At 47.0% G+C, this 17,334-nt stretch overlaps 1 protein-coding gene across 1 annotated transcript; it reads left to right on the top strand.

Annotated features, from left to right (window-relative positions):
• The first annotated feature begins 241 nt into the window (after positions 1–241).
• Positions 242–10,619, top strand: Tm4sf19 (transmembrane 4 L six family member 19). Its single transcript, XM_059277023.1, has 5 exons — positions 242–608; positions 6,721–6,954; positions 7,491–7,556; positions 10,131–10,300; positions 10,436–10,619. Exons 2-5 carry the CDS (start codon positions 6,754–6,756, stop codon positions 10,617–10,619), a joined length of 621 nt encoding a protein of 206 aa, XP_059133006.1. The 5' UTR covers positions 242–608; positions 6,721–6,753.
• Positions 10,620–17,334: the final 6,715 nt, after the last annotated feature.

Below are 17,334 nucleotides of genomic sequence, written 5' to 3'. Positions count from 1 at the left end.
CACATCCGGTGGCGGGGGCAGGTCTGGAGATGCCCTCACAGGGCAGCATACGACGACGACGTTTGGTGTGACTGTGATACCAGAGGGCGGTGCCTGGTGCTTGAACACAGAAGGAAGAACAGCCCTGTGAGGCCAAGTAAGGGGCGAGAAGGTTGAAAGCGTGGGCTGTGCTCAGGGTTACTCCCACAGAGTCCAGATTCTACAAGCAAGGATGATACAGCAGGATGGGGCGGTGGGTGCGGGGAAAGGGCGCTGGTGGCCGAGCTGAGGTAGCTCTGGCTGCCCCCGTGACTCATTGAGACCACTGAGCTCATGCAGCCATGCCTCTTGTTTCCTTCCTTGGGATCACATGAAAATGAGCAGAGAGTGGGTCACGAGCACAGGGTTCGCCTGTGACAAAATGGTCCTTCAGTGGCGGCCCGTGGGCAGCTGTGCACACACACACACCCACTCACACATGAATTCCCCGGGGCGAGCTCTACATATACAGAACCTTCCCGACCCTGAAAGCCTGGGAAAGAAGCCGGGGCTGCGGGAGCCAAGGCCCACTTTGAACAGAGCGTCCTCCACTTTCCTGGTCTCCATCCTGACTCTTGCTTCAGACACAGGTAAGCTGAGATGAAAGGGTCCAAGGACAGCAGGGACCTAGCGGTTAAGAGCGCCAATCCTGCAATCCTAGAGTACCTTTCCCATCCAGCGTCTCCTTAACAGTCAAGTTTCTCCGTGACAGCACTTCTTCCCGGAGGCCTTGTCTTGCGGGCAAGGGTTAAGCAGTCCTGTGTGAGCTCCTGCCTTTACCACACTTCATTCTCCCCGCTTTATGCCTCTTCCTCCTAGCTTTATAGTTCTCAAGGAAAGGGACTGTGTTTTTTATACCATTGTCTGCATAGGTGCCAGGCAAAGACTGGGCATTTGATTAATATCAACCGAGGAATGAAGAGAAGGGTGGGGAGTGTGGAAAACAGACCCAGAATGTGTGCTCTCCGAGACAATCGCTCCAGTGCCCAGACAGTGGCTGGTGTTTGATTGGTTCACCCAGCCTGCAGAGGTCTGAACCCGCGCCTCCTCTACATGATGGTGCATGCCTGAGGTCCCAGCACTTGGGAAGTGGAGGCAGAAAGAGCAGAAATTCAAGGCCAGCCTGGGCTATAAGAGACCTTGTTTCAAAAACAAACCCAAATTTGATCTTCTGATCCTGCCTGCCTCTACTCACATGAAAACGAGACAACTTCTTTGCTAATCTTCTGACTCACTGTATTTGGAAGGTTTTCTCAGAGTACTGTGATTTCTAAGAAAGGTCATGGGGAGGAAGTGAAAGTCAAAACCCCTTCTTTAGACAGAGTGGGGCCTCCTTGCTCTTACTGCAGAGTCTGATGGGCAGGCCAGCCGAGGATCAGTAGTGACTAAGCAAGGCTGGCATCTTCAGGGGCAGACTCTTGGGTTAATGCTCCTGCAGGTATCCTTTCCCTCTAGATTAACTTACATTTTTTAAATTTATTTATTTATTTTTTTTTTTGGTTTTTCGAGACAGGGTTTCTCTGTGTAGCTTTGCGCCTTTCTTGGAACTCACTTGGTAGCCCAGGCTGGCCTCGAACTCACAGAGATCTGCCTGGCTCTGCCTCCCGAGTGCTGGGTTTAAAGGCGTGCGCCACCACCGCCCGGCTAAATTTATTTTTTAATTAGACTCATGATATTTATTAATTACACTCATGATATTAATTACATTTGTGGTATCCATTGATTACATTACAGTATTCATTCAATAATTATATTTATGATATTCATTAATTACATTAATTGTGTTGATTTATGACATTCATGATATTATGTCCCGATACTACTGTCCGTTTGTGGGGTTTTTCCATCACACAAAACAGAGATTCTGTACTTAGGAAATCATTGTTCTATATTCCTTTCTTCTCCGTCGTGAGATAACATCTAACCTTTCTGTCTCTGTGAAATTGTATAATCTATATATTTCATGTAATACAGTTCTATAGTATTTGTCCTTTTTTTAATGTAAAAACATTTTATGTACAACTGCAGGAGAAATAATACTCAGATAGCCCGAACATAAAAACAGGTTATAATGTAAAAGTCCAGGGTTATTTTAAACAGTAAACTATTTTCTCTGTAGAAAATAGTATAAATGATAACATTTCCCAATAAGCCCTTTTTTTTGTTTTTTGTTTTTTTTTGTTTTTGTTTTTGTTTTTCGAGACAGGGTTTCTCTGTGTAGCTTTGCGCCTTTCCTGGAACTCGTTCTGTAGACCAGGCTGGCCTCGAACTCACAGAGATCCGCCTGGCTCTGCCTCCCGAGTGCTGGGATTAAAGGTGTGTGCCACCACCGCCCGGCCCCAATAAGCCCTTTTAAGCCAAATGATAGCTGATTTATACATATAAATATTGATTCGATTCTGGGATACAGAAGTGACCTATCTTCATCTGTTCAGAGAGCTATGCTTTACTTATAACTTAAAATTTCATGTTGCAAGCTGAGCATACCCAGAGACGTTTCTGTCCATTGAGTCTACATATGTACACCCCCCAAAATAAGTCTAGATTTTCATTTTAGGTTATGACTTAACTTGGGCTTGCTCAGAATGACAACTGAGCATTCATATGTACATAGCATACATGTGTTCTTATGTACACTATGCATAGACCCCATTTGCTCTCCTTGACTGTACATGTAATTCATCTCTCTTCACTCGTTTACATCTTGGCCATGCTGATTTTGGCTTGGTACTCACCAAAACATCGGGAGCCCACTGTGCTTAGTTATAGGGTCTCTGAATTCCACTCACCCAAAAGGCCACACTCAGGTTTGTAGTTTTTCCTCTATTTGTCTAAATCGGTTTTGTTTTGTTTTTGTTTTGAGCCTAGGCTCATGTAGCCTAGCCTCAAGGCTAGCCTCCAACATACTATGTAGCCAAGACTAGCCTTGAACTCCAGATCTCTTGCTTCCAATAACAAGGAGCTGGGATAACAGGTGCCCACCACCGATGCCTGACTTCAAGCATTATTCATTTGTTGATTATCTGAAGTTCAGTATTAACTGAGAGTCTTTTCTTGTGTGTTTGGTTTGGGAGTTTTTGAGACATGATCTCTTGCAGCCACGGCTGGCGTCAAACTCACTATGTGGAGGGCAGCCTTGAACTCTTAATCTTCTTGCCTCTATTTCCCAAGTCTGGGGTTATAGGTCTGTGCCACCATGCCTGGCACAGGCTCAATAATTTTCGACCCCTTCCTGTGACTTTCCTGAGAAGAAACAGGAGACTTTAGTTTTGCTAATTGGGGTTCTCGCTACACCTCACTCACAGGTAGTTATGAGCAGGTGCTGAAGGGCCAGGTTCAAAATATATTCCTGAATGGCCAGTAACATCAGTCCTTACTAGGCCCTGACAAAATCAGTCCTCTGAGAGACAGTGGGTTAATGTCGCAAGCGGAACACTGCCCTTAAATGGCAAGATAGTCTGAGGAGGGAAGCCTGCCTAAATCACAAGATGATGAGCAACTCAGTACAAGATAGTCTGAGGAGGGAAGCCTACCTAAATCACAAGATGATGAGGAACTCAATACAAGGGGGAAAACAACAACAACAACAACAACAACAAAAAAAAAACCAGCATGGTAGGAAGGAATGTTTTCCAGAGGGCCTTGCCTCTCCATAGCTGGACATGGGTCAGAGCCTGACAGGAGCTGGGAGGCTGAATCTGGTGCATGGGCTTCCAAAGGAGGCCTCTTCATCTTTCCTGGCTCCTCACCACTTCCTTCCCTCCAGGTTCCTGGTGTCTCTGGGTAAAGGGCTCTTCATACCCAAACCCCCAGCTCCCCTCACATGTCCCTCTCCTCTAACAAGACCCAGACATCCTTTCACTTGGAACCCGCTCCTCCATCCAGTGTGAAAGGGTTTGGTAAAGGCCGCTCACCACACAGAACAGAATTAACTGCAGCAGGAAGGTAGGCGCATGGGGGGAGGGGAACACGGACTGAGAGGCATCCCAAGCCACCAAGGGCTGTGGGGACCCGCTGAGGAAAGAGCCTGCCTCTTCAGTGCTGTCCCTGGAAACCATCTCCTTACCATAAACTGTAGTTTGTTTGTTTGAGGTCCTTTTCTGATTTGTGTTCGGTTGTTGTAATGGCTGCTGAGGCAGGGTTTCTCTCTGTAGTCCTGGCTGTCCTGAAACTCACTGTGTAGCCCAGGCTGGCCTCACTCTTACGTTCTTTTTGTTTCAACCTCCTAAGTTACTGGGATTCCAGGTGTGAGCCACCTGTATCATGGATCAGGACTTTTTTTTTAATGGCTAAATGTTCCCCTATATGCATATAAAACATATTTTGTTGATGGACATTCGGGTTATTGACATATGTCTAATTTTAGCTTTTATGAGTAGCTACTATGGATGTTCAAGTATCAGTGTTTGTGTGGGCAAGCATTTTCACTGCACTCTCATAAAGCAGAGGAATTACTGGTTGGTTTGGTAAGTGGATGTTTAGGCACATGACAGTACCACACTGTTTCCAGAATGGATTAACCATTACGTTCTCACCAGCAATGTGGGACCCACCCAGTTGCTTCTCACCCTCGCCCACAGTTGTATACATTTATAAACGCTAACAAGACTGGATGTCGTTGATGGTGCACTCCCAAAGGCAGAGGCAGGCTGATCTCTGTGAGTTCGAGGCCAGCTTGATCTACATAGTGAAGTCCAGGTCAGCCAGGGCTACATAGTGAGGCCCTGTCTCAAATAAAACAAGACAAACCTCTAACAATGGCCAGGGTATGTAGTCAGCCAGTCTGTCTCTCCCTCTCTCCCTTCCCAGGCTAGCATTGAACTCCTGAGCTCAGGTGGTCTTCCTCCTCCTGCCTCCCCTTCCCACATAGCTGGACTACAGAGATGCATAGCCACACTGGCTTGGGTCATTGAGGTCTTCCTTTTCTCCACAATGCTCTGTAATTCTTATCATACATATCCCATACACGTTATTAAATATAGCCATAGGTATTTTTGTTTTGTGCATCACAAATATCTTTCAAGTGAAAAATTTCAACTTGGCTGGGCAGTGGTGGTGCACGCCTTTAATCCTAGCACTCTCGAGACAGAGGCAGGTGGATCTCTGTGAGTTCGAGGCCAGCCTGGTCTACAGAGTGAGTTCCAAGACAGCCAGGACTGTTACATAGAGAAACCCTGTCCCAAAACAAAACAAAACAAAATTCAACTTGTCATTGTCTGTACAGGGATAGAATACAGTATTAATATTTTATTCTATGTCCTTGCTAAACTCACCTATTAGTTCAAGTAATTCTTAATAGATTGATTAGGATTTTCTGTATATATAGCCAGATTATCTTTGAATAATGTTACTTCCTGTTTATGCCTTTTTTTTTTTCTCATTACACTGGACAAGCAATAAGAACTTTGATCCTAGCACTTGGGATGCAGAGGCAGATAAATCTGAGTTTGAGAGCTTGGTCTACATACTGAGTTCCAGACCAGCCAAGGTTACATAGTGAGACCCTGTCTCAAAACAAACAACAACAACATCAAATGAATACCATTGGCTAGAAGCGTGGAGAATGGGCATCTTGACGGCACCTTTAAAAGTTTTTTTAAATAGGAATAGTCATTGGGCTGTTGAGATGGCCCAGCAGGTAAAGGTGCTTGCCACCAAGCCTCACAAATTGAGTTCAATCCCTGGGACCCACATGATGGAAGGAGAGAATGGATTCTTGAAAATTGTTCTCTGGGCTGGGTGGTGGTGGTGGTGGTGGTGGTGGTGGTGGTGGTGGTGGTGCACACCTTTAATCCCTGCACTCGGGAGGCAGAGCCAGGCAGATCTCTGTGAGTTCGAGACCAGCCTGGTCTACAGAGTGAGATCCAGGACAGGCGCAAAGCTACACAGAGAAACCCTGTCTCGAAAAACCAAAAAAGAAAAAGAAAAGAAGACAGAAAAATTTCCTCTGGGGCTGGAGGGATGGCTCAGTGGTTAAGAGCACTGACTGCTCTTTCAGAGGTTCAATTCCCAGCACCTATAAGGTGGCTCACAATCATTCATAATAGTAGTCTCATAGGATCAGATGGCCTCTTCTGGTGTGCAGATAGATGTACATGCAGACAAAACATCCATGTACATAAATAAATCTTTAAAAAAACAGAAGAGAGTTATTCTCTGACCTCCACACATGTGATGTGTCACAGGAATGCCCCATACACACACACATACACACACACACACACACACACACACACACACACACACGTACACACAGTCTCGCTTTCTCTCTCTCTAAATTAATAAAGTATAATAAAAATTTCAAAAGGAAAAATAGACAATCGTTGGTTATAATAGGACACACACAAAATATGATGGACTGGCAATGTGTGTGGTTGAAGCTTGGCAGAAAATGGAGGGCATAACTCTATTGGGGAAGGCTTAGAAAGGCAGTGTGTTTTAAAAGCTCCTCAGCATAGCTGGGTGTCATGACTCACGCCTTTAACCCCAGCTCTCGGGAGGCAGAGGCAGATGAATCTCTGAGCTCAAGCCAGCCTGGTCTACAGAGTGAGTTCCCGGACAGCCAGGGCTACACAAAGAAACCCTGCCTCAAAACAAAACAAAACAAAACAAAACAAAACAAAACAAAACAAAACAAAATAAGCTCCTCACCTGTCCTTGATATGACCTGTTCACAGAAGCCATCTGCGTTCTGTCTTCTAGCACATTGTGTGTGACCTCTGCCATCGATCCGGGATGCTGTCCTTTGCCCGTGTGACGGCCTGCTCACGGACCTGCTCCCGCTTCATCGGGCTGAGCCTCGGGACTGCATCCCTGTTTGCTGCTGGGGCCAACATCGCACTCCTCTTTCCTAGCTGGGATGTGACCTACCTGACGAGGGGCCTCATTGGCAAGCATGCCATGCTGGGCTCGGGACTCTGGGGAGGGGGTTTCATGGTACGTACGTGCCTTGGGTTCTGTGAGTGGGAATTCCCAAAGCCTCTTTCAGGGATGGAACCAGGAGGTGGTGGTGGTCGGGGTGTTCCAACAGATTGGTATTGGGTCCATAAGCAGCCCAAGAAATACGGGGACTTGTCATGGGTTGCTGGATCTTGGAACCAGGAAGGCTCGATGGGTGTTAGCACCTACAGAGTCAAAATGGGCTAAGTTCAACCTGGGCCCTAAGTCCATTTCAACAGCTGTGCGCGGCAGCTAAAAATGCAAATCACTCAGTCTCTTCTTCCAGATTTATTTGTGTGTATTTTGACCCTATGTGTGTATGTATGTATGTGTACCATGTGGGTGCAGGAACCTTCAGAGACCAGAAGAGGGCGTCAGATTCTCTGGAACTAGAGTAACAGAGGTTGTAAGACACTGTGTGTGTGCTGGAAACCAAACCTGGGTCCTCTGAAAGAGCAGCCAGTGCTCTTAACCACTGGGCCACCTCTCCAGCCCCACTCGGTCTCGTCTTAACACACTTCTCTGCTCTCCAGGTTCTCGTGGCAGCGACTCTCATCTCCGTGACGGGCTACTTCAGCAAGAGCGCCCCCTGTCTGCGTGTAAGCACCAGTGCCCACCTTTAACACGACTCTCCCACTCTCTACCCTAGAGGCAGAGGGCTCAAGGGGCATTTTAGCTTTCAGGCTTGAAGTCAGTCCCTAACTCCGCCCTTTAACAACCCCAAACTCTTGGCAGTGGCTTAGTTTTCTGGGCTCATCTTCGGAAGGGTTAGGGCCAAGGATGAAGTGGCTAATTAACCTCAGATGTCTGCATAAGTGTGATAAGCTGTCATTTTCTCGGATACTGAGTAATCTGAATAGGATTTAAGTATACAGTAATCATATATCATTGACAGAAAATGTCCTGGCTATTTTTTTTTTTAATGTATTTACTTAGTTATTTTTGGGTTTTCTTTTCTTTTTCTTGTTTGGTTTCGTGTGCTTATGGTGTTTTGGCTGCTTGTATGTTTGTGTGCCGTGTGTGTACTTGGTGTCTGTGGAGACCAGAAGAGGGTGTCAGAGCCTCTGGAACTGGAGTTACTTCTGGTTGTGCACTGTCATGTGGGTGTTGTGAACACAACTCGGATCCTCTGAAGAGCATCCTTTCTCCAAGCCCCATTTGGGCTTTCTTGAGACAGGATTTCACTATGTAGTTTGGAGTTAGCTTTGAACTTGTAATCCTCCTGCCTCATCTCCCCAGTGCTGGGATCATAGGTGTGAAGCACTCTGCTGGTTCTTGGCTAGTTTAATATTTTCTTAGAGGGCTGGGGTACAGCTCAGTGATAGAGCATTTGCCCACCATGCATGAGGTACTGGAGTGAATTCTCAGCACTAAAACAACCGACCAAGGAACAAAACAAACAACGTACATGTACCCCTCCACACACACGCAGGCACCTGTTCTTATGTGTCACACACACACACACACACACACACACACACACACACACACACACAGACTTTTTTCTTCCCATTAGAAATAAGCCAACCACCAGTTTATAATCTGATTCTTCTGCTCTACAGATGATGACAGGACCAGAGTCAAATTGCACTTCATTAATCACAGCTGCATCAGTATAGATTTTCAAATAACCTCAAGCCGAGTGTGGTGGCTCACCCCTTTTAACACCAACTTTTGGAAGGTGGAGACGGGAGGATCAGGAGTTCAAGGTCATCCTGGGCTATGTAGTTGTGATCACCCTGGATTCCATGTATGTGTGTGTGTACATATGTATGTATGTCATGTACACATATGCACGTATGTTATTCTAGTTTGCTTTCTCCTTCTGTGATAAACATCATAAACAAAGCAACTTAGGGAGAAAAAGTTTTATTCCGTCTCACAAACTTCCAGGTCACCGTCCACCACTGGGGGAAGTCAGGGCGGAAACTCAAGGCAGGGACTGAAGCGGAGGCCATGGAGGAGTGCTGCTTATTGGCTTGCCTCCAGGCTACTGGTCAGCTACCTTTCTGATACCTCCCAGGACCACCTGCCCAGGGCTGGCACTCCTTCAGTCAGCCATCAAGAGAATTCCATAGAGACTGCCTAAAGGCCAAGCGGACGGAGGCAGCTCCTTGGCTGACATTCCCTCCTCCCAGGCTGAATGTAGCTTGTGGCAGGTTGACAAAAACGGAGCGGCACATATGTATCCATTGCTTCCCCAGCCTCACATGGTGCCTGCCTCATTACAGTCACTGCACAGGAGACCTGCCCTGAGTCCCACAGCCCCACGCACGCCGGGAAGCCCTCCGACTGAGTTCCGTGCTAAAACATTAAATATAAATACACAGGCATTTCATCTACTCTCTGTTCTCTTTTGCCTGAGCGAGTGGCTTTCCCCCCCTGAGACAGGTTTTCTCTGTGTTGCCCTGCCTGTCCTGGAACTCACTCTGCAGACCAGGCTGGCCTCGAACTGAGAGATCTGCCTGCCTCTGCCTCCTGAGTGCTGGGATCAAAGGCGTGCGCCGCTACTACCACCCGGCTGAGTGAGTGGCTATTAATCTTGGGTGAGCATCCAATTTTCTGAAGCATTTGTTAAAACACAAATTGCTCCGCCTCACCTTGGGTTTCTGACCCGGGAAGTCTGGAGTGGGTTGGAGAGAGTCTGCATTGCAACTGTGCATTCCCAGGTGATGTGTTGATGCTGCATTAGGAGAGCTCATGGCCTTGGGCTTCTGATGGAATAACAGAGTCTGAGTCCTCTAACATCCGAGCCAACTCCTCATCTGCTTCCTTCCTCCCTTTTATGCTTGATTTGAAAAGATCTCAAGAGTGGGAATTTGAGGAGAAAGTGGGCCTGCACTAAGTAAGCAGTTTGCTAGTTCACGGCTGAGTCACTGCAGTAGCCTAGCAAGGAGATATCAACCTGCTAGAGAGTCCAAAGACCCTGTGCAGTGAGGAGCTGCAGATCCATGTGTCTGTCTGTCTGTCTTTCTGGCCTTTCTCAACAGTTTCTTCTTAGACACCTCATCAACCACCCTGGGACGTGTTTTAAAGGAATGTGTCACCCCGCACCCCTCCCCATGTAGGGTGGGAGAATGCCTGGCCACCAGAGAAGTTAGAATTGGCCATGTCACCCCACCAGGCCCCTGACCACAGCTCTGTGTAAGCTCTGTCCCCTGCCTCCTCTGCAGATGTTCATCGCCCTGTTGTCAAGTGGCCTGGCTCTTCTTGGGGCTTTGGTTTGCTTTGTCACTTCTGGAGCAGCCTTGAAAGATGGTCCCTTTTGCATGTTCGATGTCTCATCCATCAATCAGACACAAGCTTGGAAATTTGGTTATCCCTTCAAAGACCTGCCCAACAGGTAATGGTCACCCTCACAAGCACAGTCCCCTGACCTGGGCCAGGGGAGCCCCAGTCCTGTGTTTTCTATTGGGGTTCCTTGATTGGGTATTTTTGTTTATTTCCCCACCCCTGACCCCCTTATTCTTGGGTCTAGGAACTATTTGTATGACCGCTCACTCTGGACCTCCGTCTGCCTGGAGCCCTCTAAGGCCGTGGTTTGGCACGTGGCCTTCTTTTCTACCCTCCTGTGTGTCAGCCTCCTCCAGCTTCTCCTGGTGGCCGTCCATCTCATCAATAGCATCCTTGGCCTGCTCTGCAGCTTCTGTGAGAAGTCCTAGGTAAGGGGTGTCCTTTCAGGAACCAGTGTTCTCACTACATGCTTCCTCCAACCCTTTCTGCAAGAATAGCGTGGGACTCCCTTTGAGGCCTTCCTATAGGCCACCAGCACTTTATTGCACGTAGGGGGAATGATGCAATAAAATGAAAGTCATGCTGTGTACTTTGAAGATGACACCGTAAGAGAAAGAGCAAGGAGGTCATTGCTAGTGTATAGGGAGGAACTTTTTAAATGATTTCATTTCAGCTTCTCGACAACCCCATAAAGGTTGGCCACATATTAAGACAGAGAAGCCGAGACTCTCAGACACACAACTACGTGACCCCCTTATGAACCCTGATAATAGGTTTCTCCACTGGTGCAGTAAGCCAGATCGAGCTGAAATGAAAAAGTAAAAGAACAGGTTTACTTGAGCAAAGCAACTCCCGGGTGAGTTCTCCAGTCCCAGAGAATGAGGCCAGAGAAGTCATGCACCTGAACTAAAGCAGGGAGGTTATATAGCCTGTAGATGAGGGGTGATGACGCATCTGCCACAAGCTGGGTTTGTGTCCAAGTATGGTCAAAAGCTGAGCACTTTAGGAGGGCACTTGGGCTGCTGGCAACTTCATTGGAGGAGTTGTCACAGCTGCCAAGAATGCAGAACTGGACTTTTTGGTGCTTTTTCTTTATTGGAGATTCTCTGAGAGGGTGGGGTTTGGAGAGAAGGAGATGGGGCTTCTCAGACCACGCAGGAGCAAGCTGAAGGTTCCAACCGAACACCCTCAAATTCTAAATTCAAGTCTACCACTGTAATAGACAGAATTGCGTTTCCTCAGAGTCATAGATGGGAACCCTTATCACCAATGTGACTGTATTGGAGACAGGGCCTTACAAGGTAATCAAGGATACATGAGGTCATAAAAGTGAGGTCCTGATCCAGTAGGATTGACATCCTTGCAGGAAGAGCAAGAGGCTGGGCATGGTGGAGTCAGGAGGATCATCGGTTCCAGACCAGCCTGGGCTACATATTGAGACCCTATCTCAAACAAACAAAATAGACTCTGGAGGATGAGGCAGGAGGATAGGGAGTTCTGGGCAAATTAGAGAGACCCTGTCTCAAAATAATAGGGCCAAGGATGTAGCTTACTGTTACAACAGAAGCAGAGTTCTGGAGTCAGTCTCCAATACTGGAAGAGGGAGGGAGGGGTGGACGGATGGATGGATGGATGGATGGATGGACGGACGGACGGACGGACGGACGGACGGACGGAAGTACTCCATGATAGAAAGTTACAGATCACCATGCTTATTAAGCCAATGAAGACTACTAAGAGTATACTGGGTCTTTTATTAGCTGCTGATCAAGAGCAGGCAAGTGCCCCAGAAAAACTCTTGGTGGGGAAGCGAGAATAGGGTTCTTAAAGTCTGAAGGCTGCAATCACATCCTACCAGGTGCAGGTGGACCCTTTTCCAGAAGGGAGGGAGGAAACCTTTGATTGTAAAACATCATACAGGTGTCAGTTCTTAGAGAAATGGTTCCATTGCATCTGTCCTTCTTCTAGCAGGGAAGACCTTTGACCTATGAAACACCCTCAAGCATCCTTTATCAGAAGGAGGGAGAATCCTTTGTTTACATGCAAGATGAGACTCCAGAGAGGAGATGTGGGCTCAGGGTAAGCTGACCTTTCCTAAGCCATTTCAAAAGAGGGACCACTGAAGGTGACTCACTGGATGAAGATGCCTGCTGCTAAGCCTGAAGACCTGAGCTTTAATCCCCAGAACCATGTGGTGGAAGAACAGACTCCTGTAAATTGTCCTCTGACCTCTACACACACACACACACACACACACACACACACACACACACACACACACTGTGGCACATGCACAACTCCTATCCCATACACAAATAAATAAATGTAATTTTTAATTTAAAATGTGTTTTATTTTATTTGTGTATATGGATGTTTGGCCTGTATGTGTGTCTGTGTCCTTGCATGCATCTGCAGGGGCCAGACAAGGGTGTGAGATTCTTTGAAATTGGACTTACAGATGGTGTGAGCTACCATGAGGGTGCTGGGAATTGAAACCTGAGTCTTCTGGAAGAGCAGGTTGTGTTCTTAATCACTGAGCCATCTCTCAGCCACCAGCCTCAATTTTTTTAAAAGATGAGAAGGAGAAGAAAGATGGCGTGTGGGTGGGGGTAGACTGAGAAAGAGTCAACCATCTGTCGGGCGGTGGTGGCCATGCCTTTAATCCCAGCACTAGGGAGGCAGAGGCAAGTAGGTCTCTGAGTTTGAGGCCAGCCTGGGCTACAGAGTGAGTTCCAGGATAGACTCCAGTGCTACATAGAGAAACCCTGTCTCAAAAACAAAACAAAACCAAAAAAAAAAAAAGAGTCAGCCATCTGCAATCTGAAGAGACAAGCCTCCATAGAAATCTAATCTGCTCTTACCTTGATCTTCAATTTCTAACTTACTGAACTGCCATAAAATATGGATATGGCGGTTCATGCTTATAAGACCAGCATTCAGGAACCTGAGGCAGGAGAATCATGCACTCAAGGCCAGTCTTGGCTGAATAGAGAGTATTTGTCTCAACTGGCAACAACCACAGACTTCTGTTGACTAGTCCACCCAGACTGAGGAAATCTGTTGGAGTGGCTCTAGCAGACTAACAGACTAGGGCTCTACGCAGTAGTTTACAGTAGAGTTCAACAAGTAGCGTATTCTGGGTACCCCCTGTATGCCTGCATGGATGCACAAGCTGTCAATCCAATCCACAGGTGCCCAAGACAAACTCTTTGCCCTTGGTCCCTGCCCTGCCCTTCAGATTGATGGTCCATTTGTCATAATTTGGGCATCATATGGTAAGAACTATGTTAGCACTGAACACAGGTGCCAAATTGCTCAGAGGAACAGTGAGCTCCAGAGAAAGCCTAAGGAAGGCTTTGGTTGCTTCTGAGCTGATGGTATTTGGAAGAGTTAGTCCAGCAAAGAGGGGTGAGAGGTGTCTTAGTTATTCTCTACTGTTGTGAAGACACACCATGACTAAGGCAATTTATAAAGTTTACTGAGGCTTATGGTTACACAGAGTGAGTCCATGATCACCATGGCAGAGAGCATGGCAGCAGGCAGGCAGGCATGGTGCTGGAGCAGTAGCTGAGAGTTTTGTATCTTATCTGAAAGTCTGGAGGCAGAGAGAAAGAGACTAGGCCTGGCATGAGCTTTTGAAACCTCAAAGCCCACCTCCAGTGCCACGCCTCCTTCTAATCCTTCCTAAACAGTTCACCAACTTCAGACCAAACATTCAAATGTATGAGTCTATGGGAACCACTCTCATTCAAAGCACCACGGTGTCAGATTTCAAGCTTGTCTATGGAGGCAAGGCTCATGCCAGAGACAGGACTGCTGCTGTTGAGCCAAGGGACTCATCAAGAGGCTGTGAGCACTGAGCTGGTGTGGGCTGTGTACCCTGCTTGGTGGTCTTTCTCCACAGACCTCAGTATGCTGGCCAGTGCCAGGAGGAAGGCATAACCAGCCAGTCAGATCATGAGGAATGTTACCCACAGGCAAAGTAGTTTGAATGCTAGAGGACAGCCGTAGGAGCCACGGAAAGATGTCACAGGGACATAGGAAAGCCACTCTGAGGCATTCCAAAGGATGGTCAGGGAAAGTGGGGTTTGGGAATTAGAACCAGGGACATCAATCTAGGCTCCCTGAATACGGTTTTTGTTTCTTGTTTTGAGACAGAGTTTCATGCAGCTCAAGCTGGCCTCACACTTACCATGTAGCTGGGGATGGTCTTGTACTCCTCCTGATCCTTCTGCCTCCACCTCCCAAATGTGCCACTATGTCTAGCTGAAGAAGAAACGCTCTGAACCAAAATCTGAATAGTAAAATTTGTCTCCGCTGGAACTTGCAACAGGGTATTTCCCCAGCAACTGCCCCTCTGAATGTCATAGAAGACATTTTGGAACTCCACCCCACCCCCCAGACAGGGTTTCTCTGTAGCTTTGGAGCCTGTCCTGGAACTTGCTCTGTAGACCAGGCTGGCCTCGAACTCACAGAGATCTGCCTGCCTCTGCCTCCCGAGTGCTGGGATTAAAGGTGTGCGCCACCACCGCCTGGCCATTTTGGAACTTTTAAATAAAACCATCAGGTTGAAGGTTACAAAAGGAGCTTGGATGGACACCAGGGGAGAGTCTTTCTCTTAGTTTTAAAATTACAGTGTGTGTGTGTGTGTGTGTGTGTGTGTGTGTGTGTGTGTCTGTCTGTCTGTCTATGTAGGTATGTATGCATGAGTGCAGGTGACCTCAGAGGCCAGAGCATTAGATCCCCTCTAGAGCTGGAGTTACTGGCAATTGTAAGCTGCCTGATTTGAATCCTGGGAACCCAACTCAGGTCCTCTGCGAGAAGAGTAAGTGCTCTTAACTACCAAGCCATCTCTTCAGCCTTCTTAGTTTTTGAAGAACAAAGGGGTCAAGATCTATAGCCTTTAAGACAGGATCCAGGGTTGGTGCTTGTAATCCTGAAGCAGCCTAAACCTGTTCCTTCCTGATTTGTGTGCCACAGCAGGTGTGGAATAGATGCAGCAAAATGACCCAGGCTCCGATTAGGGTTTGGAGCTGTACTCTGCAAACTTTTTGTTTAAGGGGCAGATGAGATTTTAGGTGTTGAGGGTTATATAGTCTTTGTGCTCATTTCTGCATATTCAGAATGAAAGCAGCCAGGAAGACATAAATGAGTATGTTGTGTTCCAGTGATTTTATACAAAGAAGAAGTTTTGGAAATTTTTAATCAAAGTTTCAGTAAAGCTTTCAATTTCTGAGCCGGGCAGTCGTGGCACACGCCTTTAATCCCAGTACTCGGGAGGCAGAGGCAGGTGGATCTCCGAGTTCAAGGCCAGCCTGGTCTACAGAGTGAGTCCCAGGACAGCCAGGGCTACACAGAGAAACTCTGTCTTGAAAAACACAACAACAACAACAAAAGCACTTTCAATTTCTGTAATCCTCACTTGTCACAAATACCATTTCTTCTTTCTGTTTTGTTTTGAAATGGTCTCACTCTTGGTCCTGGCTGGCCTCCTGACACTGGAATTATAGGAGTGTACCACCACACCATGTTTTGCTTTTTGTTTTTCTTTTGACTTAACAGTTATTACAAAAATATAAAATCGGGATCGTTGTGATGCCTGTAATCCCAGCACCCTGGAAGCCAGGGTAAAACTGCAGGCTATACCTATCAAAACCTTGCCTCAACTGATGGGAAGGCCCTGTTGCTGGAGACAACACTGACTGAACATGGAGAGCTCAAGCTGGTGCTTAACTAGAGGCTTCAGCCCTACCCACTAGCCTCTGGCACTGGAAGGGTTCTGAGTGCTGCCTGTGCCTACAATAGTGACCTGTCTGGAAGAGATGGCAGACAACAGTGGCACAAAACGTCATGAGGGTAACCAACCACTCTCTGATTGGTTTTAAAGCTTACCCCATGATCTGGAACCCATGCCAGATACTACTAGGATGGTCAAGAACTTGAAACTGAGCCGGTGGTGGTGGCACACGCCTTTAATCCCAGTACTTGGGAGGCAGAGGCAGGCAGATCTCTGTGAGTTCGAGGCCAGCCTGGGCTACAGAGTGAGTTCCAGGACAGGCTCCAAAGCTACACAGAGAAACTCTGTCTTGAAAAAAAAAATTTAAAAAAAAGAAAGAAAAAAATAAATAAAAGAACTTGAAACTGGGCTGGGCAGTGGTGTTGTATGCCTTTAACTCCAGCACTTGGGAGGCAGAGGCAGGCATATCTTTGTGAGTTCAAGGCCAGCCTGGTCAGGCTCCAAAAGCTGCATAGAGAAACCCTGTCTCAAAAAACCAAAAATAAATAAATAAAATAAAATAAAAAAGGACTTGAAACTAGATCGGTCTAGGAACACTGCAATAAAATGACCCCTAGTGACATTCTGTTATACCCATATATCAGTGTCTTGCTCAGCCATCATCTAGGAAACTTCTTGTAGTAGATGGGAACTAACACAGAGACCCACAATTGGACAGTGTGCAGAGTGAATCTTTAAAGACTCAGTCCTCCCCTCAGGGCTCAGGGATCTCTTCTGATGAGAAGGTGGAAAGACTGTAGACCCAGAGGTGATGGGTGACTCCAAGGAAACAGTGTCTTTCAGACACACCACGACTGAGACATTTAGGAACTCACAGAGACGGTGTCAGCATGCAGAAGACCTGCACAGGTTCAAGCCAGATAGGGTGTCAGAACTGAACGGTAAAAAAATGAACACAAGCTCCTACCCCTAACCAAGAAGCTATCTGGTGAAGGAAAATTAGTTTCCTCCAGTGAGACTCACTGAGAATATTAAACATACTGCAGGTAGACTCCATGCCCAGGAATAGTTGGTCATCACAAAATGAACGTGTCACGCCCAAAGGAAACTCCATTTCCCCAAACTCCAAAAGTCAGTCCAAATATCCAGAAACAAGCTTAACATGGACTATAGGAGGATTTCTGGAAGTTAGATAAAAGCCAGCATTCCTAAGGAACTTGTGAAGCTGGTTCCCTTTGGCCAAAAGAAGTCATTCCCCTTATCTCTAGCAGAAGGGGCATATGGTTACCTGTGGTGCCTATCAGCATATCAAAACCCACGCTGGCCTCCAGGCTCCCTCAGCATCACAAGTACCTGTTACATATTTCAAAGTCTATGCTGGCATCCTAGCATCCTAGCCCTTCTCC

This window comes from Peromyscus eremicus, chromosome 12 (genome assembly GCF_949786415.1).
Source record: "Peromyscus eremicus chromosome 12, PerEre_H2_v1, whole genome shotgun sequence".
Classification (NCBI taxonomy): domain Eukaryota; kingdom Metazoa; phylum Chordata; class Mammalia; order Rodentia; family Cricetidae; genus Peromyscus; species Peromyscus eremicus.
The sequence above is the reverse complement of the archived record's forward strand: the minus strand, read 5'-3'. Positions and strand labels throughout refer to the sequence as shown.

Excerpts from the sequence above, each read along its gene's own strand:
- Tm4sf19 (XM_059277023.1), top strand. The coding sequence starts at position 6,754 with ATGCTGTCCTTTGCCCGTGTGACGGCCTGCTCACGGACCTGCTCCCGC. Across the intron at positions 6,955-7,490 it reads TCTGGGGAGGGGGTTTCATG|GTTCTCGTGGCAGCGACTCT; the intron begins GTACGTACGTGC and ends TCTGCTCTCCAG. Across the intron at positions 7,557-10,130 it reads AGAGCGCCCCCTGTCTGCGT|ATGTTCATCGCCCTGTTGTC; the intron begins GTAAGCACCAGT and ends CCTCCTCTGCAG.